Below are 14649 nucleotides of genomic sequence, written 5' to 3'. Positions count from 1 at the left end.
GTTAACAACGTCCAAATGGGAATGTGTTAATTTTAGCATGCTTCCTGTACCAATTATTAAACTTCTCAGTGATTTGACAGGAAAAAGAATCGGGATACACTTTGAAATGAAACAGAACTAAATAACCAGTCCCTTCAATTTATAACTCTTGAAAGGTATTTCATAGTATTTCTTCAGATTATCCCTAGAGTTTCTGTTTTAAAATTTCTTTATTGCTTCATAGCTGTTAGTCTGATTCTGGGATTCTCTGCTCCTTTATAAGATTTTGAGGAAATTGAAAATACGTCCTCAGGTGAAAAATTGGTACCCTCTGGCTAATTTCATAAGTTTTATCATTGTCTAAGCACAGTTTATTCCTTTATCAACTTTTTTAAAATTTGCATAAACAATTAAGTTCACTTTTTAACTTAAAATGCTTCTAATTTATCCTTTAAAATGAATTTTTTTCATTATAAAAACTATTCACACTTGTAGAAATTAATAAAAATAAAAGTTATAATCTCACTGTTCCACAAATGACCATAATTAACATCCATTGTCAACCTTAATCTTTACTTTGTGCATGTTATATTTTTATATGAAATGAAGTTGTGATATATGTACTGTTTCCTGCCCTGCTTCCATGTAACTAATTTTGAATATTTCTCTATTATCAAACAGTAACTTTTTTAGATTGTAATTGCTCTCTGTGCATAGTATTCTGTTGTATAAGTACACCATTTATTTGATGTATATCTAATCTTTTATGGTTAGTAATACAATGCTGAAACATTAACCTGTTGGCCAATCTTTGAATATCCCTGGTTTGAAACAATAATTCAGTTACCTTTTTAGGGCATATAGAATAAAAAGTAAAGAAATTATTATTAAATAGGATATATCCCATTTATCAGCAGATGGGTACAGTAGTTCAGACTCTTTTACTTCGGATCCAGAACAGATTGGAAACAACGTAACTCGTCAAAGGTTAGTGTTTCTGTTAATTAAAAAAGCATAATTAAAGTATTTTGTTACATTTTAATATTGAAAATTATTTGAAACCAAGTATAAATTATTTTTGGAGAAGGAAATGGCAACCCATCCAGTATTCTTGCCTGAGGAATCCCGTGGACAGTGGAGCCTGGTAGGCTGTAGTCCATAGGGTCGCACAGAGTCTAAGTGACTCAGCATGCATGCATGCATACATTATTTTTCTCAGTTCTTCACATCTCTGTAGGCTGTCAGGTTACCTATTGATTGATGTAAAAGGGAAATGATTTTTACACTTTCCAAAGAAAAGCAAAGCAAAAGGAATCGTTGTCTTCTTGGTGTTCTGTGGGAGGTTTAAAATAAACTGATAACTTCTTGGCAGTTGGTTTAATACAGTCCTTTTTTGTAGCTGAGCAGTGAGAGTCTCTTTAAGTATAAAATGTGCAGATTTCCTTTTAGAGCCTTATGGGACAACTACCAAAAGAATTTGGTGTTTTAAAATGTCATCTGGACATGCAGCCCAGTGTTGGGCTACCTACCCATCCTGAAGACCTGTATCACATGGTAACATTTCAGGCACAGACAAAAATGATACGGGACAGGGTGAGGTGGCAAGGGGTCTGTCTCCCAGGGCTTCACCATCCTCTCAGAACTGCACAGGACAGAAGCATCTTTTTCCTCTGCTTTTCATACATCATAAGAGTGTTTTGCCACACACCTGGAGGATGTATGGAGAGACTGGTAACGTAGACTCTCCAAGAGCTCACACAATCAGAAGGCTGCTTCTTCATATGTCTTAGAGTTCTCATTTGGGATTTTAGTCTGCTTTTTATTCCTATAAGTGAGGATTAGATTATCTTAGTCCATGAAATTCTTCAGAATATAGACGACTTTGGTGCTAATAAGCAGATCTCCAGGGTGAGTGAACATGAGTATAATCACCTCTAAAACGAGTGATTTTAAGATGAGCTGGCATCTCACATAGTTGAGCCAAAGTGTACTTCAGCTTACCAAATTTAAATAAGTTGAAAGCTAACCATATCTGAAAGTACAGTTTCTCTTCTTTGAAAACAGCTTTTCAGACTAATATCGCCTTTAACTGAATATGAAAACATTACACTCGGTTAGTAGTCTGCCTTGAATTCATGTTAATAACTTTTTTTAAAGTTCTTTAAAATTTTGTTAAATGTATAATTATAAAGAACATTATTTGCTGTATTAAGTAACTGCTTATTGAATGCACATCGTAAATAATATTCTATTCATTGTAATACTTGTGTACCCTCTGGAGAAAATGTCACACCAATAAGATCCTTTGCTGCTTAGCTAAGTTTGATTGCTTAAAAAGAAAAGCTGCAATATCAATAACGTGACCAATTGTAACGGGGCCAATTTTGCAGGTCTCATTCAGGAACATCGCCTGAAAACACTGCACCACCACCTCCACCTCCAAGGCCTCAGCCCTCTCATTCTAGATCATCATCTTTAGATATGAATCGGACCTTTTCCGTCACAACAGGTAGTGGTTAGAGAACTGTGATACAAATTAAATACGTTAAATTGTTAAATATATTTAGTTGATTACAGATACACAGTATTTTGTTTTCTCTTATTTTTTGATATTTATCTGAAGAAAAATTTTAAATTGAAAAAGTTTCAGATGAAGGGGAATTTATTTTCCTTAATGACTATCTAAAATGTGAGTTCAAATGATAAAGATGGGAACCTGAGAGATGCCACAAGAGATTTTAAAAGAAAAAGTTTATGTGGAGATATTAAGGAGGAAAAGCTAATAGGTCTTACATTACATGATAGAGGAGAGAGAGGAGTCATAACGTACTCAGAGGGTTCAATTTTTATATGACTGGTCTTACTGTTGGTCAAAATAGAAAAGTTAGGATAGAGGGTGATGGTGTTCTGTTTTTTATATTATGTATTTGGAATGATGAGAAAGAAGAGAAAAATCGACAGGTTGCTGGACCTGTGGGCTAAGCAAGATTGATATATTATTTGAGAACATTTACTAGAAGTAATAAACTAAAATGCTAAATGGAAAGAGGAAATTTGGAAGTCTTCATATTTGATAGCTAAAAGTAGTCAGAAAGGTGGGAAGAAAACCAGACATACAGTGTTACAGGGAGGAGCAAGACGAGTGCTGTGCGCAGCAGAGCAAGAGAAGAGAGGTCTGAGAAGAGGCTGTGAGACTCAACCATATCCAGACAGCTGGCGAGATGGACTTGGCTTCCAGTACGATATACATTGGCATTTGAAATCTTTATCATTTGATCACATTCATTCAGCCTATCTGCTCTACTAGCAAAGTAATTATATATATTTACAAAAAGAGGACTTGTGTATTCACACAGGACAGCAACAGGCTGGAGTTGTTGCCCAACCTCCTGCAGTGCCTCCAAGACCACAGCCCTCACAGGTAATTCTAGGTCTTCATTAGTAAGCATCTGTTATTATAGTCCCCTTGGTCAGTTTATCTGTTAGGTCTTTGATTCTATTCTAGAATTATTTTGAAAATCAGTAATTGCGTAACTCATTCTTAATGCATATTTAATTTGGAGAAGGTAGGTCTTTTCTTAGATGATAAGAATTCCAATAATGATTTGGGTTGTTTTTTGAAAGAAACTTAGAAGTGAATCAAATGATAGTGTCTCGGCAAAGGAGGGTTTAGAAGAAGGATCAGTGGATTGAGGGATAGGAAGTGTCATGTATGTCCTGGACCTAGTAGTGACTCAGGGTAACCTCCCTGTATCTTCCTGCATCAGTGAATAAAGCGTTGCACAACTAACAGGTCATAGTTGTTTCATCTGCATAAAACTATTATGTTCCAAAATAGATTCTAGTTTGTAGCTTAGTTTTATGTGACTGACTAGCTACATTTTTACATGAATGAATTAGGTTGATTTTTCTGAGTTAGAGTCTTATAATGAAATTGGCTGTTTGTAGTTAAAAAGATGGTTTCCTAATTGTCAAAGATACTGAAATTTGAATATTCCAGTATTTATTTTATCTAAAGGGCCAACAAAAATACTTTTACTGCATTAAGGTGTAAAACCCAGTGAATTATCTCTTCACTCAAGAACCAGTCTAGTGGGAGAAACAGACCTGTAAACAGTTACAATAAAAATGCTATAGTAGACATACTTATAAAATGTTTTAGCATAGATGTCCTAGCTAGTAACATCAGGGATCACACTGAAAATGTCAAGTAAAATGAAGGAAGTTAGGCTTAAGCAGGGACTTGAAAGATAAAATAATATTTATTGAGGAAAAGGCATTACAACCAGGAGTGGCACAAGAGGGTAAGGTAAGCCTGGCATATTCTTCAAGGAAGAGCTATTGAGTTCAGTACAACTAGAGTGATGGGAAATAAAATTGAAGAGGTGAGGAAATGACAGAGCATCTCTTATACCATACTGAGACGGTGGAGTTTTTCATGTAGGATATGGAGAATTTTTTAAGGGTAAGCAGGGGAGAGACTTCAGATTTATTCCTTTAGCTTCCTGTGCTTCCTTTGTCACAAAACTCCTCACACTGTATTTTAATCCCTTGTTTACTTTTCTCGTATCCTGCACTAGATTATCAGCTTTGTTAAGGATGGACGTTATTTGTTTGGTCAAAAGTAGATACTCAGTAAATTTAGTTTTCAAATGGAGACTTTAGAAGAATTCATCTTGTAAAGAGTGGAGGACAAATTGAGGGAGAGTGCACTGGAGTGCTGGAGAACAGCTAGAGCACTGGTTTTCACACTTTAAAGATAACAATCTTTTTAGAAACATAATGAAACATTTTTAAAAACAGCTTTTTAAAATAATGAACAATTATGCAGCAACCTAATTAAGAAAGAAATAGATGCAAGGGGAGAATTAGAGATTAAGGCCTGAACTTCTCTCCTTTGATGCACATTCTTGGCAATAAGAATTTTGTTAAAGTATCTTTTTATTTGGAGATTTGTTATCTTAATTTTTTAGTGTCTTGGCATTTCACTCAAGGTTTTTTAGAGCTAAATGTTACTGTAGCTCAGCTTCCTGAATTTTCAGCTAATAAATCAGAGCATCCTTATAATAAATTTTCAAAGAAAAAGAAGGCTCCTCTGTGACACTAGATCAGTAAAATGATTTGCTCCTTCCTGTATCCTCAACCCGCCTGTAGGCTCCTGGTCCCGTTGTGCATCGCCCAGTGGATGCCGATGGCCTAATAACTCACACTAGTACCTCACCTCAGCAGATACCAGAGCAACCAAATTTTGCAGATTTCAGCCAGTTTGAAGTATTTGCTGCATCAAATGTAAATGAAGAACAAGATGATGAAGCCGAGAAACATCCAGAGGTCTTGCCGGTCAGTTTTCAAGGGCTTCTCTAATTTTCTGCTGGGAATCTTCCAGTATTGTGCTCATAAGCCAGTCTTTAAACAGAGGAACCCCTAAAAGAGCAGATAATAGAAGGGACATCAGTGAGTAAAATATCTGCTATTGCTGCTTTTAGAGGGTTTATATTCCCTAGATCAATGCTTCTCAATTTCTTACTGGCCTCAAACCACCTGCTGGTTGCATAAAATGCTTAGTAAGAATCAATATCTGGGTGAAGGGTAGATGTCACATGAAAAGATGGAACCATCTGGTTTTGGCTAAAACACTGTTCTGGGAGTTGCATTTTAATGCTAAGCATCTGATTGTGTGATTCGAAGATTTCTGTATAATAAGCTGTGGTTGCCATAGCTACACTCAGTTTGTATGAGAATAAGTCAGTTTATGGGGTTGCATCTTAATGCTAACCATTTGATTGTGTGATTTGGTGAAAATTGTATGGGAGTAAGTCACATCAGTTAGACAGACTTACAGACCACAGGATTCCAGAAATTCGTTTTTGCAGCCGGTGTTCTGGGGGACTGTTTGGTTCTAGTAGCAAAAACTTCTCTATGAGGGACAGGGATCCCTGTCCTCATAAGTGTAAATATGGAGTTGGAGGGAACAGGGGAATTCTGAAGTTTGCTCTGATTATTCCAGTTTATACTGATCCTCTCTAATAGATTAAAAAAACTGACTTTTGACTGGTGTAATTTACATAAAGAGTTCTTACAGATTTGATCCATGGAAAATTTTCTACCAGCTAGTTCTTCAAACTTTCCGCCTGGCCTAGGGCTACTAGGGAAATGGGCTGTACCTCCAGGAAGGCAGAGCGGGCCTGAGGTGGGAGTAGCGGTGTGCAGGGTGTACTTGTATGTACCCTCCCCCAACCAAAGAACTTCCCAGACATTGTCTGCCATCCCCTCAGAGATATATTCTCTTCCCTGTCTGCCCTAAAGGGGCAGATGCATGATCATTTCACAAGGTAGTCTCAAACTCCTCTCATCTTCATCTGAGCTTCTTACTGTTAGAATGAATGTTTTCTAAACATTTTGCTCTCTGATCTGTTACTTATATATTTATTCATATATGTATGTTACTTATATATAATTTGTAATAATGATATACTCATCTCTAGGTTGAAAAAGCTTCTGATCCTGCAAGTTCTCGAGTTGCCAAAACAGATAGTAAAATTGAAGAAAAGACAGCTGCTAGTGCTCCCGCCAATGTGGTATACAAAAGTCTTTTATAGTATTGATTGTTCTATACATATAAAAATTATATGATATAATTTGAAAAATCTTACAAGTAAAGTTAGAGATCATCTAACCCATTTCACTGCCTTAAACTGTAATGCATATAGCTTGTCTCAGAACACAGTCCACCTAGAGGTAGAGATGATAGCCTGTCATTTGTATTAATGCGCGCCAGAGGTTCCCAAATTTTGTGTGGTTATTACATTGTTTCAAGTACATAAAGTAGAACTTCTGTTTTTGTCATACTCAGTTTCTGTTATTTCAGTTCTGGGAAAGATTATCAACCCTCTAAGGTTAATATTATACTCTGCCTTTTTTTAGCTGTCTTAGGAATAATTTTTTCCCAAAAATTTATTGCAAAAAATTTTAAACATACAGAAAAGTTGAAAGAATTTTATATTGTACAACAATAAAGCCACACCTTGACTGTACCATTAATATTTACTATATTTTTCTTCCAGTTTTATTAAGATATAATTGACACATAACACAGTATAAGTTAAGATGTACAACATAATTATTTGACTTACATATAGAACGAAATGACTATCAGTATGTTTAGTGAATGTTCTTCATTTCATATAAATACAGAATTAAAGAAATAGAGAAATATAACGTTTTTCCTTGTGTTAATATACTTGCTTTATACCTGCATCTCTCTCTATATATCAGTCCTTCTTATCTGTTGTTTGCGTTTCAAAGTACATTGCAGATAACAGGCCACTTTTTGAGAAAAAAATTTCGGTCACTTTTTTTGTTATCATTGAGACATCTCCAGTAGTCATTAAAACAGTGAGTGTTTCTGGAAGTATTTAAATGCTACTTTCTGGACACTTTTTTTTTTTTTTTTACTGTTAGTACTTCTGTAATTTTTTTAATAGTAAATTTTATTTTGTCAGTAAATGGCAATAGATTAAAAATAGCATTTAACCAAAGGGATGGCAGTTGACTCTTGTTTTTATTTATTAACAGGTCAAATCAGGTTACAGTAAATACCAGACTGTTACATTTGATTCTGTTGAGGACAGATCTCTAATAAAATAGTCACTCATTTTTAAGAGTTATTGTATATCTTAATGAAAGATTTTTTAAAGAATTGCCTGGTTTTCTACTTCTTTATAAAGTATTCATTAAGATAATATATCTTAGGATATTTGAATAGAAAACCCTATGGTGATACTAGATGCATATTTCTGGAGACTCCCTTTTATAGTTATTGAACAGATATATATAGAGTGTGTTATGTTAAAACTGAATGTTATAGCCTTGAGTCACAGAATTCGGGCCTTCAGCTTGTTATGTCACCCTGTAAAAAATTTTGTCTAATAGGTACATTTACAGTTGTGATGTCACTAGGAACATTCTTCCCCATTGTAATTTAAGTTAGCTGTTGCCACAAATATATAAATTGCTTTAAAGTAGGACAAGTGACCCATAATTTTTAGCGAATGAAAGGCTTAAAGAAAGTATATGATGTTGGCAAAGTGCTAACAAACCACAAATGTCTTCAAGAAATGCTTGTTATTCATGAAATTCTTTTCTCCCAGAGCAAAGGCACAACACCTCTTGCTCCACCACCTAAACCTGTTCGAAGGAGATTAAAATCAGAAGATGAATTAAGGCCAGAAGTTGATGAACATACACAGAAGACAGGTGTCCTAGCTGCCGTTCTTGCATCACAACCTTCTATTCCTCGGTAATCAAAGCTGTCCCTAAACACGTGTAATTACTAGAAACCAAATGCACAGTAATTAAAAATATTAAGCAGAAAGGAATTATGGTCAGACTGGTCCTGTAGTTGAGCACAGGTCCTCCATTGTTCCCCTTTGAGAGTTTTCTCATTTATGAGTAAGTCGAATATTCTTCCCACTTTTCCCCCCCTTCTATTATTAAGTTCAACTCAAGTTGCAAATCCTAGAGCAGACTTTAAAAATTATAGTGCACAGTAACACTGATGTTTTAACTATGGTTGTTCTAGAATCAAGAATTGGCAAGCTAGGGCTCATGGGCCAAAGTCAACCCATGGCCAGTTTTTATAAGGGCTTTTACATTTTTGTTTAAAAAGAGAAAAAGAAAAGATTAAAAAAATAAAAAAAACAATATTCAGCAGAAATGGTATGGTCTGCAAAGCTTAAAATATTTGCTATCGGACCATTTATAGAAAAAGTTTGCTTATACCTGCTCTGCGCTGACTTAAACTCAGGTGATTCTACAGAAAAGTCACTAAATCAATAACTACAGTAATTAAGCCTGTGAAGCTTAATAGTTTTTGGTTGAGCTTTAAAACTGATCAAGCAAGGTTGAGCTATGCTAGCAGGGCAAAGATGCTCCCTCAGCATTCTGGGATTAGCCATAAATCACAGGGAAGAAGGGAGCAAATTTAATAATCAGAATGAAGGTCAAGTTTTTTGCTCTCTCTATCTTCTCAGGTCTGTTGGGAAAGATAAGAAAGCTATTCAGGCATCAATTAGACGCAATAAGGAAACCAACACAGTTTTGGCCAGATTGAATAGTGAATTGCAGCAACAGTTAAAGGTAATGTAGTTTCTGAATCTTTATTTGGAAAGTTCCATGGACTCAGAGCCTCTTAGTGTTGAACTAGACTTGGAGGTGATCCAGCAGTTCTTAATGCTAGTATGAAACTTTTCCAAGTAGCAGAAGTGTGGATCTAAAATGTTTTATATGCCTTTGAATCTTTTAATATTAAAAAGAAGTTCCTGTACTAATTTCTTGTATGATTGCCTTATCCTACATGTATGTAAAGCATATTCCTAAAATGTTCAGTCCTGAATATTCATTGGAAGGACTGATGCTGAAGCTGAAACTCCAATACTTTGGCCACCTGATGCGAAGAACTGACTCATTTGAAAAGACCCTGATGCTGGGAAAGATTTAAGGCAGGAGGAGAAGGGGAAAACAGAGGGCCAGATGGTTGGATGACGTCACCGACTCAATGGACATGAATTTGAGTAAACTCTGGTAGTTGGCGATTGACAGGGAGGCCTGGCGTGCTGCAGTCCATAGGGTTGCAGAGTCGGACATGACTGGGCTACTGAACTGAACTGAAAATGTTCATTAACTTTCATAATGAAATCCAAGAGTAGAAATGTTGTGACCTCAGCTACCTCCAGGATGATATATGTGGCTGTCTACACACTAATTCTACAATGATTCGAGTATTGTAAATTTATCCTTTTATCAAAACAACTCAGTTTCTATGAAAATGACAGGTCTAAAGAAGAGGGATGCGGGCAATTTAGATCATCTCTAAAACAGAAAAGACAAACCTTAAATAGAAATGATGTTCAGGGCCAGTGTGTACTTCTGTCATCTGTACTTGAGAGGATAAGTTTGTTTTCTTGCTTACTACTAACCCTGTGCATAAAAACTAACAAGCAGAATCATGTATGATTCATCAACATTATTAGGCATTCACATCTTATAAACCAGTGGTTCTCAAACCTTAATTGTATACACTTAGGAAGGGGTCCCATGTTAAAATGAAAATTTTGATTCATGTCCGGTATGGAGAGGGACCTGAGAGTTCTGCAATTTTTCCAGGTGAAGGAGATGCTCCTGGACAGTTGACTCCACTTTGAGTAGCAAGGTTGTAAACCATAAAGATGAGGAAGGAGTCCATGGAAATGTAAAATAAATACAGAGTTAGTTGAGTCTCGTAATATTCTGTTCATATTCCTTTTCTAGTATTTATCACGTTGTCCATATCTATGGCACATTTGTGTCTCTGTCCTACTAACCTGAACTCACTGAGGCTAAGTCGTAATCATTCCCATTTACAGTGACCATGTAATACATTGTTCAAACCAAAGTACTCTTAAGAGAAAAGGATTTGTTAATATATAGGCCAGGAAATCAGAGATAAACTGAGATTGTCCTGGATAGATTTATAACCATCTTGTCTCTGTCCTCAAAACTTCACGCATGTTGGACATTTGATTAATGTATGTTAAAGGAATAATATTCTTATATAACTCTTTGATCAAAGAAGGTATTCATAGCTGTTCTATGACTTGTGAATTTGGTCGATTGTAAAGGAAGAATGTAAAACTAAATGACAAGCTTGCTAGTAGCATACCTTGAGGTGAAAGTTTTGTTAATGCATGTTTTTCTGAAGAACTACGAAAAACCATGGAAACATGTATACAGAAGCTGTTTTTAAAAATCACTGTCTCATTATCCTCTGAGAAAGTATGGTACCAAATAGGAGGAGGTCATTCTGGTTAAAACATGATACTGTCAGTGTGATAGAGAGAAAAAAAGGATATGGCTGCATAAGAAGTTGGTGACTGTCTGAAAAGACTGCCCCAAATCGACAGTCATTAGAAATTCTGATTATAAAATACATTTATTCATTGTGAAACTGAAGCTCAAAATGAGGTGCAGGAGTTGTTAATGACCAGAGGTAATCACCAGGGGAAATAATCTTTGTTAACCAGCTCATCTGCAGTTACTGCAAGGGGTGGGCTTTGTGCAAAATTCATGCATTAGTAGCCACCATCTGCAAATACTGGCTTTTCTAATAAAGAAGGAAAAAACATTCGATTACCTTGATTTCAAGTAATGAGAAAAAAAGATTTTAATTAAGATTGTTTTTGAATGTAAGCGCCTATAAAGAAACTATGTTTCTAAAAGGAACAGCTGTCCCTTCATCTTCTTAAGGAACGTAAATTGTTTTATTGATGCAGAGCTGCTGTTAGATGTGACTTCATTTTTGTATATGTTGAAATGTAACTTGTCTTTCCATCTTTTTCAGGATGTTCTTGAGGAGAGAATTTCCCTGGAAGTTCAACTGGAACAGCTTCGACCATTCTCTCACCTATAAGCCAATTGCCGTTAACTGTGAACATACCCATTTTTAAGCGGTTTTGGGTTCAAAGCCAGTTTGGAGACCCAGACATTCAGCTCACTGCTTAATTCAACATTAAATTTTATGATTCTGTTTTGCCCTATATGTTCACCATTGTATTTAAGTATCTTTTATTTTTTAATTTCAACAATAAAAGGGTCAGGATGACTTTTTCTGGAGGCTGTATTATGTTTGTTGGCGCAGCCCCCCTCCTCCCTTGTTATCCCATAACTTTGGTGCATTATACTTACATGGCCAAAACCTCATACTGCTTGGATATACAGAATGGGCTTCTCATTTAACACCTTAAGCACAAACTCAGAAATATTTTCAAAAGGAGACAAAATTAAATAAACTGTCAATTTGTCTTTTAGGCTTAATACTTAAAGAATCCAAAAATCTTTAAAATGCATTTCCTATTTGATTTTTAATTTGAAAGAACTGTATTGGATAAGGCATACTTTAACCATAAGCTCTGCTATAATCAACATTCTTCAAGAGTCTCATGGCACTTTCAGGCTTTTTCACATCAGCTTAGGGGGCAGATTTTATGTTTTCCTTACGAAAATTTGATCAGTATCACCTGTGACTTAAACTTTGTTGTGTGTGAGATTTTAATTCCTCAGCAGTCCTGAAAAACTAGGAAATAACTGAAGATAGGCATTTTTAAATCGTCTGCTAGAAGCAAAGGGAGAGTGTTGACACCGCAAGCCGCAAAAGTACTGTCCAGTTGCAGACGTCACTTTTTGCACGATTGATGCACTAAACTCGCAATTATAAGCTTATGCTCATCAGTCTCTAGAAGTGTTTTCAAGTAACGTGTTCTAGAACTTCTGAAGATCGTAATTATTCACTATTATAATAAATGAAAATTCCTTAAGATTCCTAGTTATCTTTAGCTCTCTTGTTACTCATTCTTTTGCCATGTTCTTGTTGTTTAGTCCCTCAGTCATGTCCAGCTATTTGCGACCCCATGGACTGTAGCCGGTCAGGCCCCTCTGTCCACGAGACTCTCCAGGCAAGAATACTAGAGTGGGTTACCATTTCCACTCCATTCTTTTGCTATAGAGAGAGACTTTTCCTATTTAACAGAGAGTTTCTAAAGTGTGTCCTATTCAGGATAATGTAGCGTCTTGGGATTTGTTTTGTATTATATGGTATTTCCATTTTGGTCACATTTATGAATTTACATTTATTGCTGACTAACAGCAGACATTCCTTTAATGTTTTATTCTATCTGACAGATGTTAAGCTGCATGGTTTTATCATAATCAGAAGTGTGATTTTACACTAATTAAAAACATTTTAACTTTTGTACATTTTTTAACAAGAATTTAAATTTTTAAGAATTAGAAGGAATTTGTATTCTTGTTGTAGAAAAAAAGAAAATGTTTAAAATAGCCTACTTCACAATCCTAGACTGTACTAGTAGATTTCATTTCCTTAAAGGAGAATTTGAAGCAAAGAGGAAACTGACAGCCAAAAGCTTCCAAGATTAATACAGTGTTATCTACCGTTAACTGAGTAAAAATATTACTACTGCATATATCAGCTAAAGTTTCAAAGTGGCTAACCAGGTGATAGCTTCAGTTTATTAAATAATTAAATGAAAGATTTAAGGGCCCAGACAACTACTCAATACCTGTTTTTATTTTTTTCTGCTTTAAATAGAATTGTCTTAATTTCTTCAGTTTTTACTCAGCTAAATTCCATTACAGGCAAGTTTTGTTTTTGTTGTTTAGAATGTACCCCCTCACCCTCTACCAGACAGCCTTCTAATTTAGCAGTGTAACAAATTTTTAAACCATTTAATTTGGACGGTCTAAGAATTTAATTTTGTAACAAAAGAACACTTAAGAATTATAGAAAATTTTAGTGCTTTATAGTGGTATGTTTTTAATGCTCTCTGTAGAAATACATTCATATTTTGGATATATGGGACCAGTTTTTTAGTAAAGTACTGTTTAGATTTCCATATTTTTAAAATCCATAACTATTTCATGGAAATGTTAAAAGATGTTGATAAATCACCAACAGATTAAGACATTTCTCTAGACTGATCATTTAAGAAATACTTTTCATTATGACTTTATTTTTCATTAGATCAGAAAACAAATCTTTAAATACTCAATATCCTTATTCAGTCTTAGGTTTTGTCAGTCATACTAAATAATACTGTCCATGAAAACTATCAAAAGAAGTGTTTCAAATTTTTATATTCAAATTTTTCTTAACCATTTCACCTAATTGAGCATAGATGATAAAGTTTAAAAGTTAGGAGGAACTTTATGTATCCCCCTAGTTCATCCACCGATCATCCATGATGAACCATTATTCTGCTTCTTACTGGATCTTCTGGAACAGAAAACAACATGCTGTCTTTGTCAGGGCACATTGGCACCCCTGGTGTTTGAAGTCCAGACTCACTTTTCCATACTACTTTTGATGGCGTTTTGGAGTACAGACAACCATAGAAATTTATCATCCTCAACTTCTGTTGCACAAATCCATTCATGTTTTGGACCTTGAAGAATAAATGCATTCTTGATAACTGTAAAAATATTGGAAGTACATAAATTAATTTGTGTAGGTAACAGTCAAAAGGAAAAAATGTTTTAGAATTCAAGAGTTGATCAAGTCATCTTGAAGACTTTTTGAAAATTAAAGTTTCAAACACAAATCCAGTTTAGAATTACTGAATAATTCAAATATAGTCTAAAACATCTTTATAATTGTTTAATGATAATTAGCAATTATTTTTAAAGTAATAGATGATATGATATTCTTTAATTTCAGAAGGAACTGGAACCGGTAAAGGTCTTTACAAGAATTATTGTAGATAAGAGATGCTGAGAGCTGGACCTTGGCCACCCTGGTATGAGCACCAGGACAGAATGAAGCCAGTGACGACTTAGCTGAATGCCCACTTTTAGCTTACATTATGATGTTCTGACATAGAGCACAGCTGATTAAGGGGAGATGGAAGGAGACATGTCATGCACATTATGGATAACCCTTCTTACCTGAGTTTGAAAATATTTATTTCTCAATAGGTGAAAATATTTATTCTCACATTTAGTGTTCAGTTTTTCTCAGATTTTAAATGAAGCCAGAGCTAATGGAAAGCAGCTCTTTTTAAATTAGTTCCTTCTCTTGAGATCTTGGTTCTAGCTTTACCCATAAGTCCTACCTTCACGTGC

The 14649-nt window shown here is 35.1% G+C and overlaps 2 protein-coding genes across 6 annotated transcripts in view; one reads left to right on the top strand and one right to left on the bottom strand.

Annotated features, from left to right (window-relative positions):
- The window catches only part of REPS1 (RALBP1 associated Eps domain containing 1), an 89175-nt gene extending 77547 nt beyond the window's left edge, over nucleotides 1–11628 (top strand). For 3 of the 5 annotated variants that reach the window (XM_018053269.1, XM_018053270.1, XM_018053267.1), the window contains 8 exons: nucleotides 894–966; nucleotides 2370–2488; nucleotides 3336–3400; nucleotides 5134–5319; nucleotides 6465–6557; nucleotides 8130–8278; nucleotides 9012–9117; nucleotides 11357–11628. In XM_018053269.1, coding sequence (XP_017908758.1) covers nucleotides 894–966; nucleotides 2370–2488; nucleotides 3336–3400; nucleotides 5134–5319; nucleotides 6465–6557; nucleotides 8130–8278; nucleotides 9012–9117; nucleotides 11357–11425 — 860 coding nt within the window. In that variant the 3' untranslated portion in view covers nucleotides 11426–11628. The remainder of the gene's footprint in view (nucleotides 1–893; nucleotides 967–2369; nucleotides 2489–3335; nucleotides 3401–5133; nucleotides 5320–6464; nucleotides 6558–8129; nucleotides 8279–9011; nucleotides 9118–11356) is intronic. The other 2 variants (XM_018053271.1, XM_018053268.1) reach the window with 1 other exon arrangement.
- Nucleotides 12815–14649, bottom strand: part of ECT2L (epithelial cell transforming 2 like) — a 65909-nt gene continuing 64074 nt past the window's right edge. Inside the window, exon 20 of the mRNA XM_018053272.1 lies at nucleotides 12815–14000. Coding sequence (XP_017908761.1) covers nucleotides 13873–14000 — 128 coding nt within the window. The 3' untranslated portion in view covers nucleotides 12815–13872. The remainder of the gene's footprint in view (nucleotides 14001–14649) is intronic.

This window comes from Capra hircus, chromosome 9 (genome assembly GCF_001704415.2).
Source record: "Capra hircus breed San Clemente chromosome 9, ASM170441v1, whole genome shotgun sequence".
Taxonomy (NCBI): Eukaryota; Metazoa; Chordata; class Mammalia; order Artiodactyla; family Bovidae; genus Capra; species Capra hircus.
This window is presented reverse-complemented; position numbering and strand designations above follow the sequence as displayed.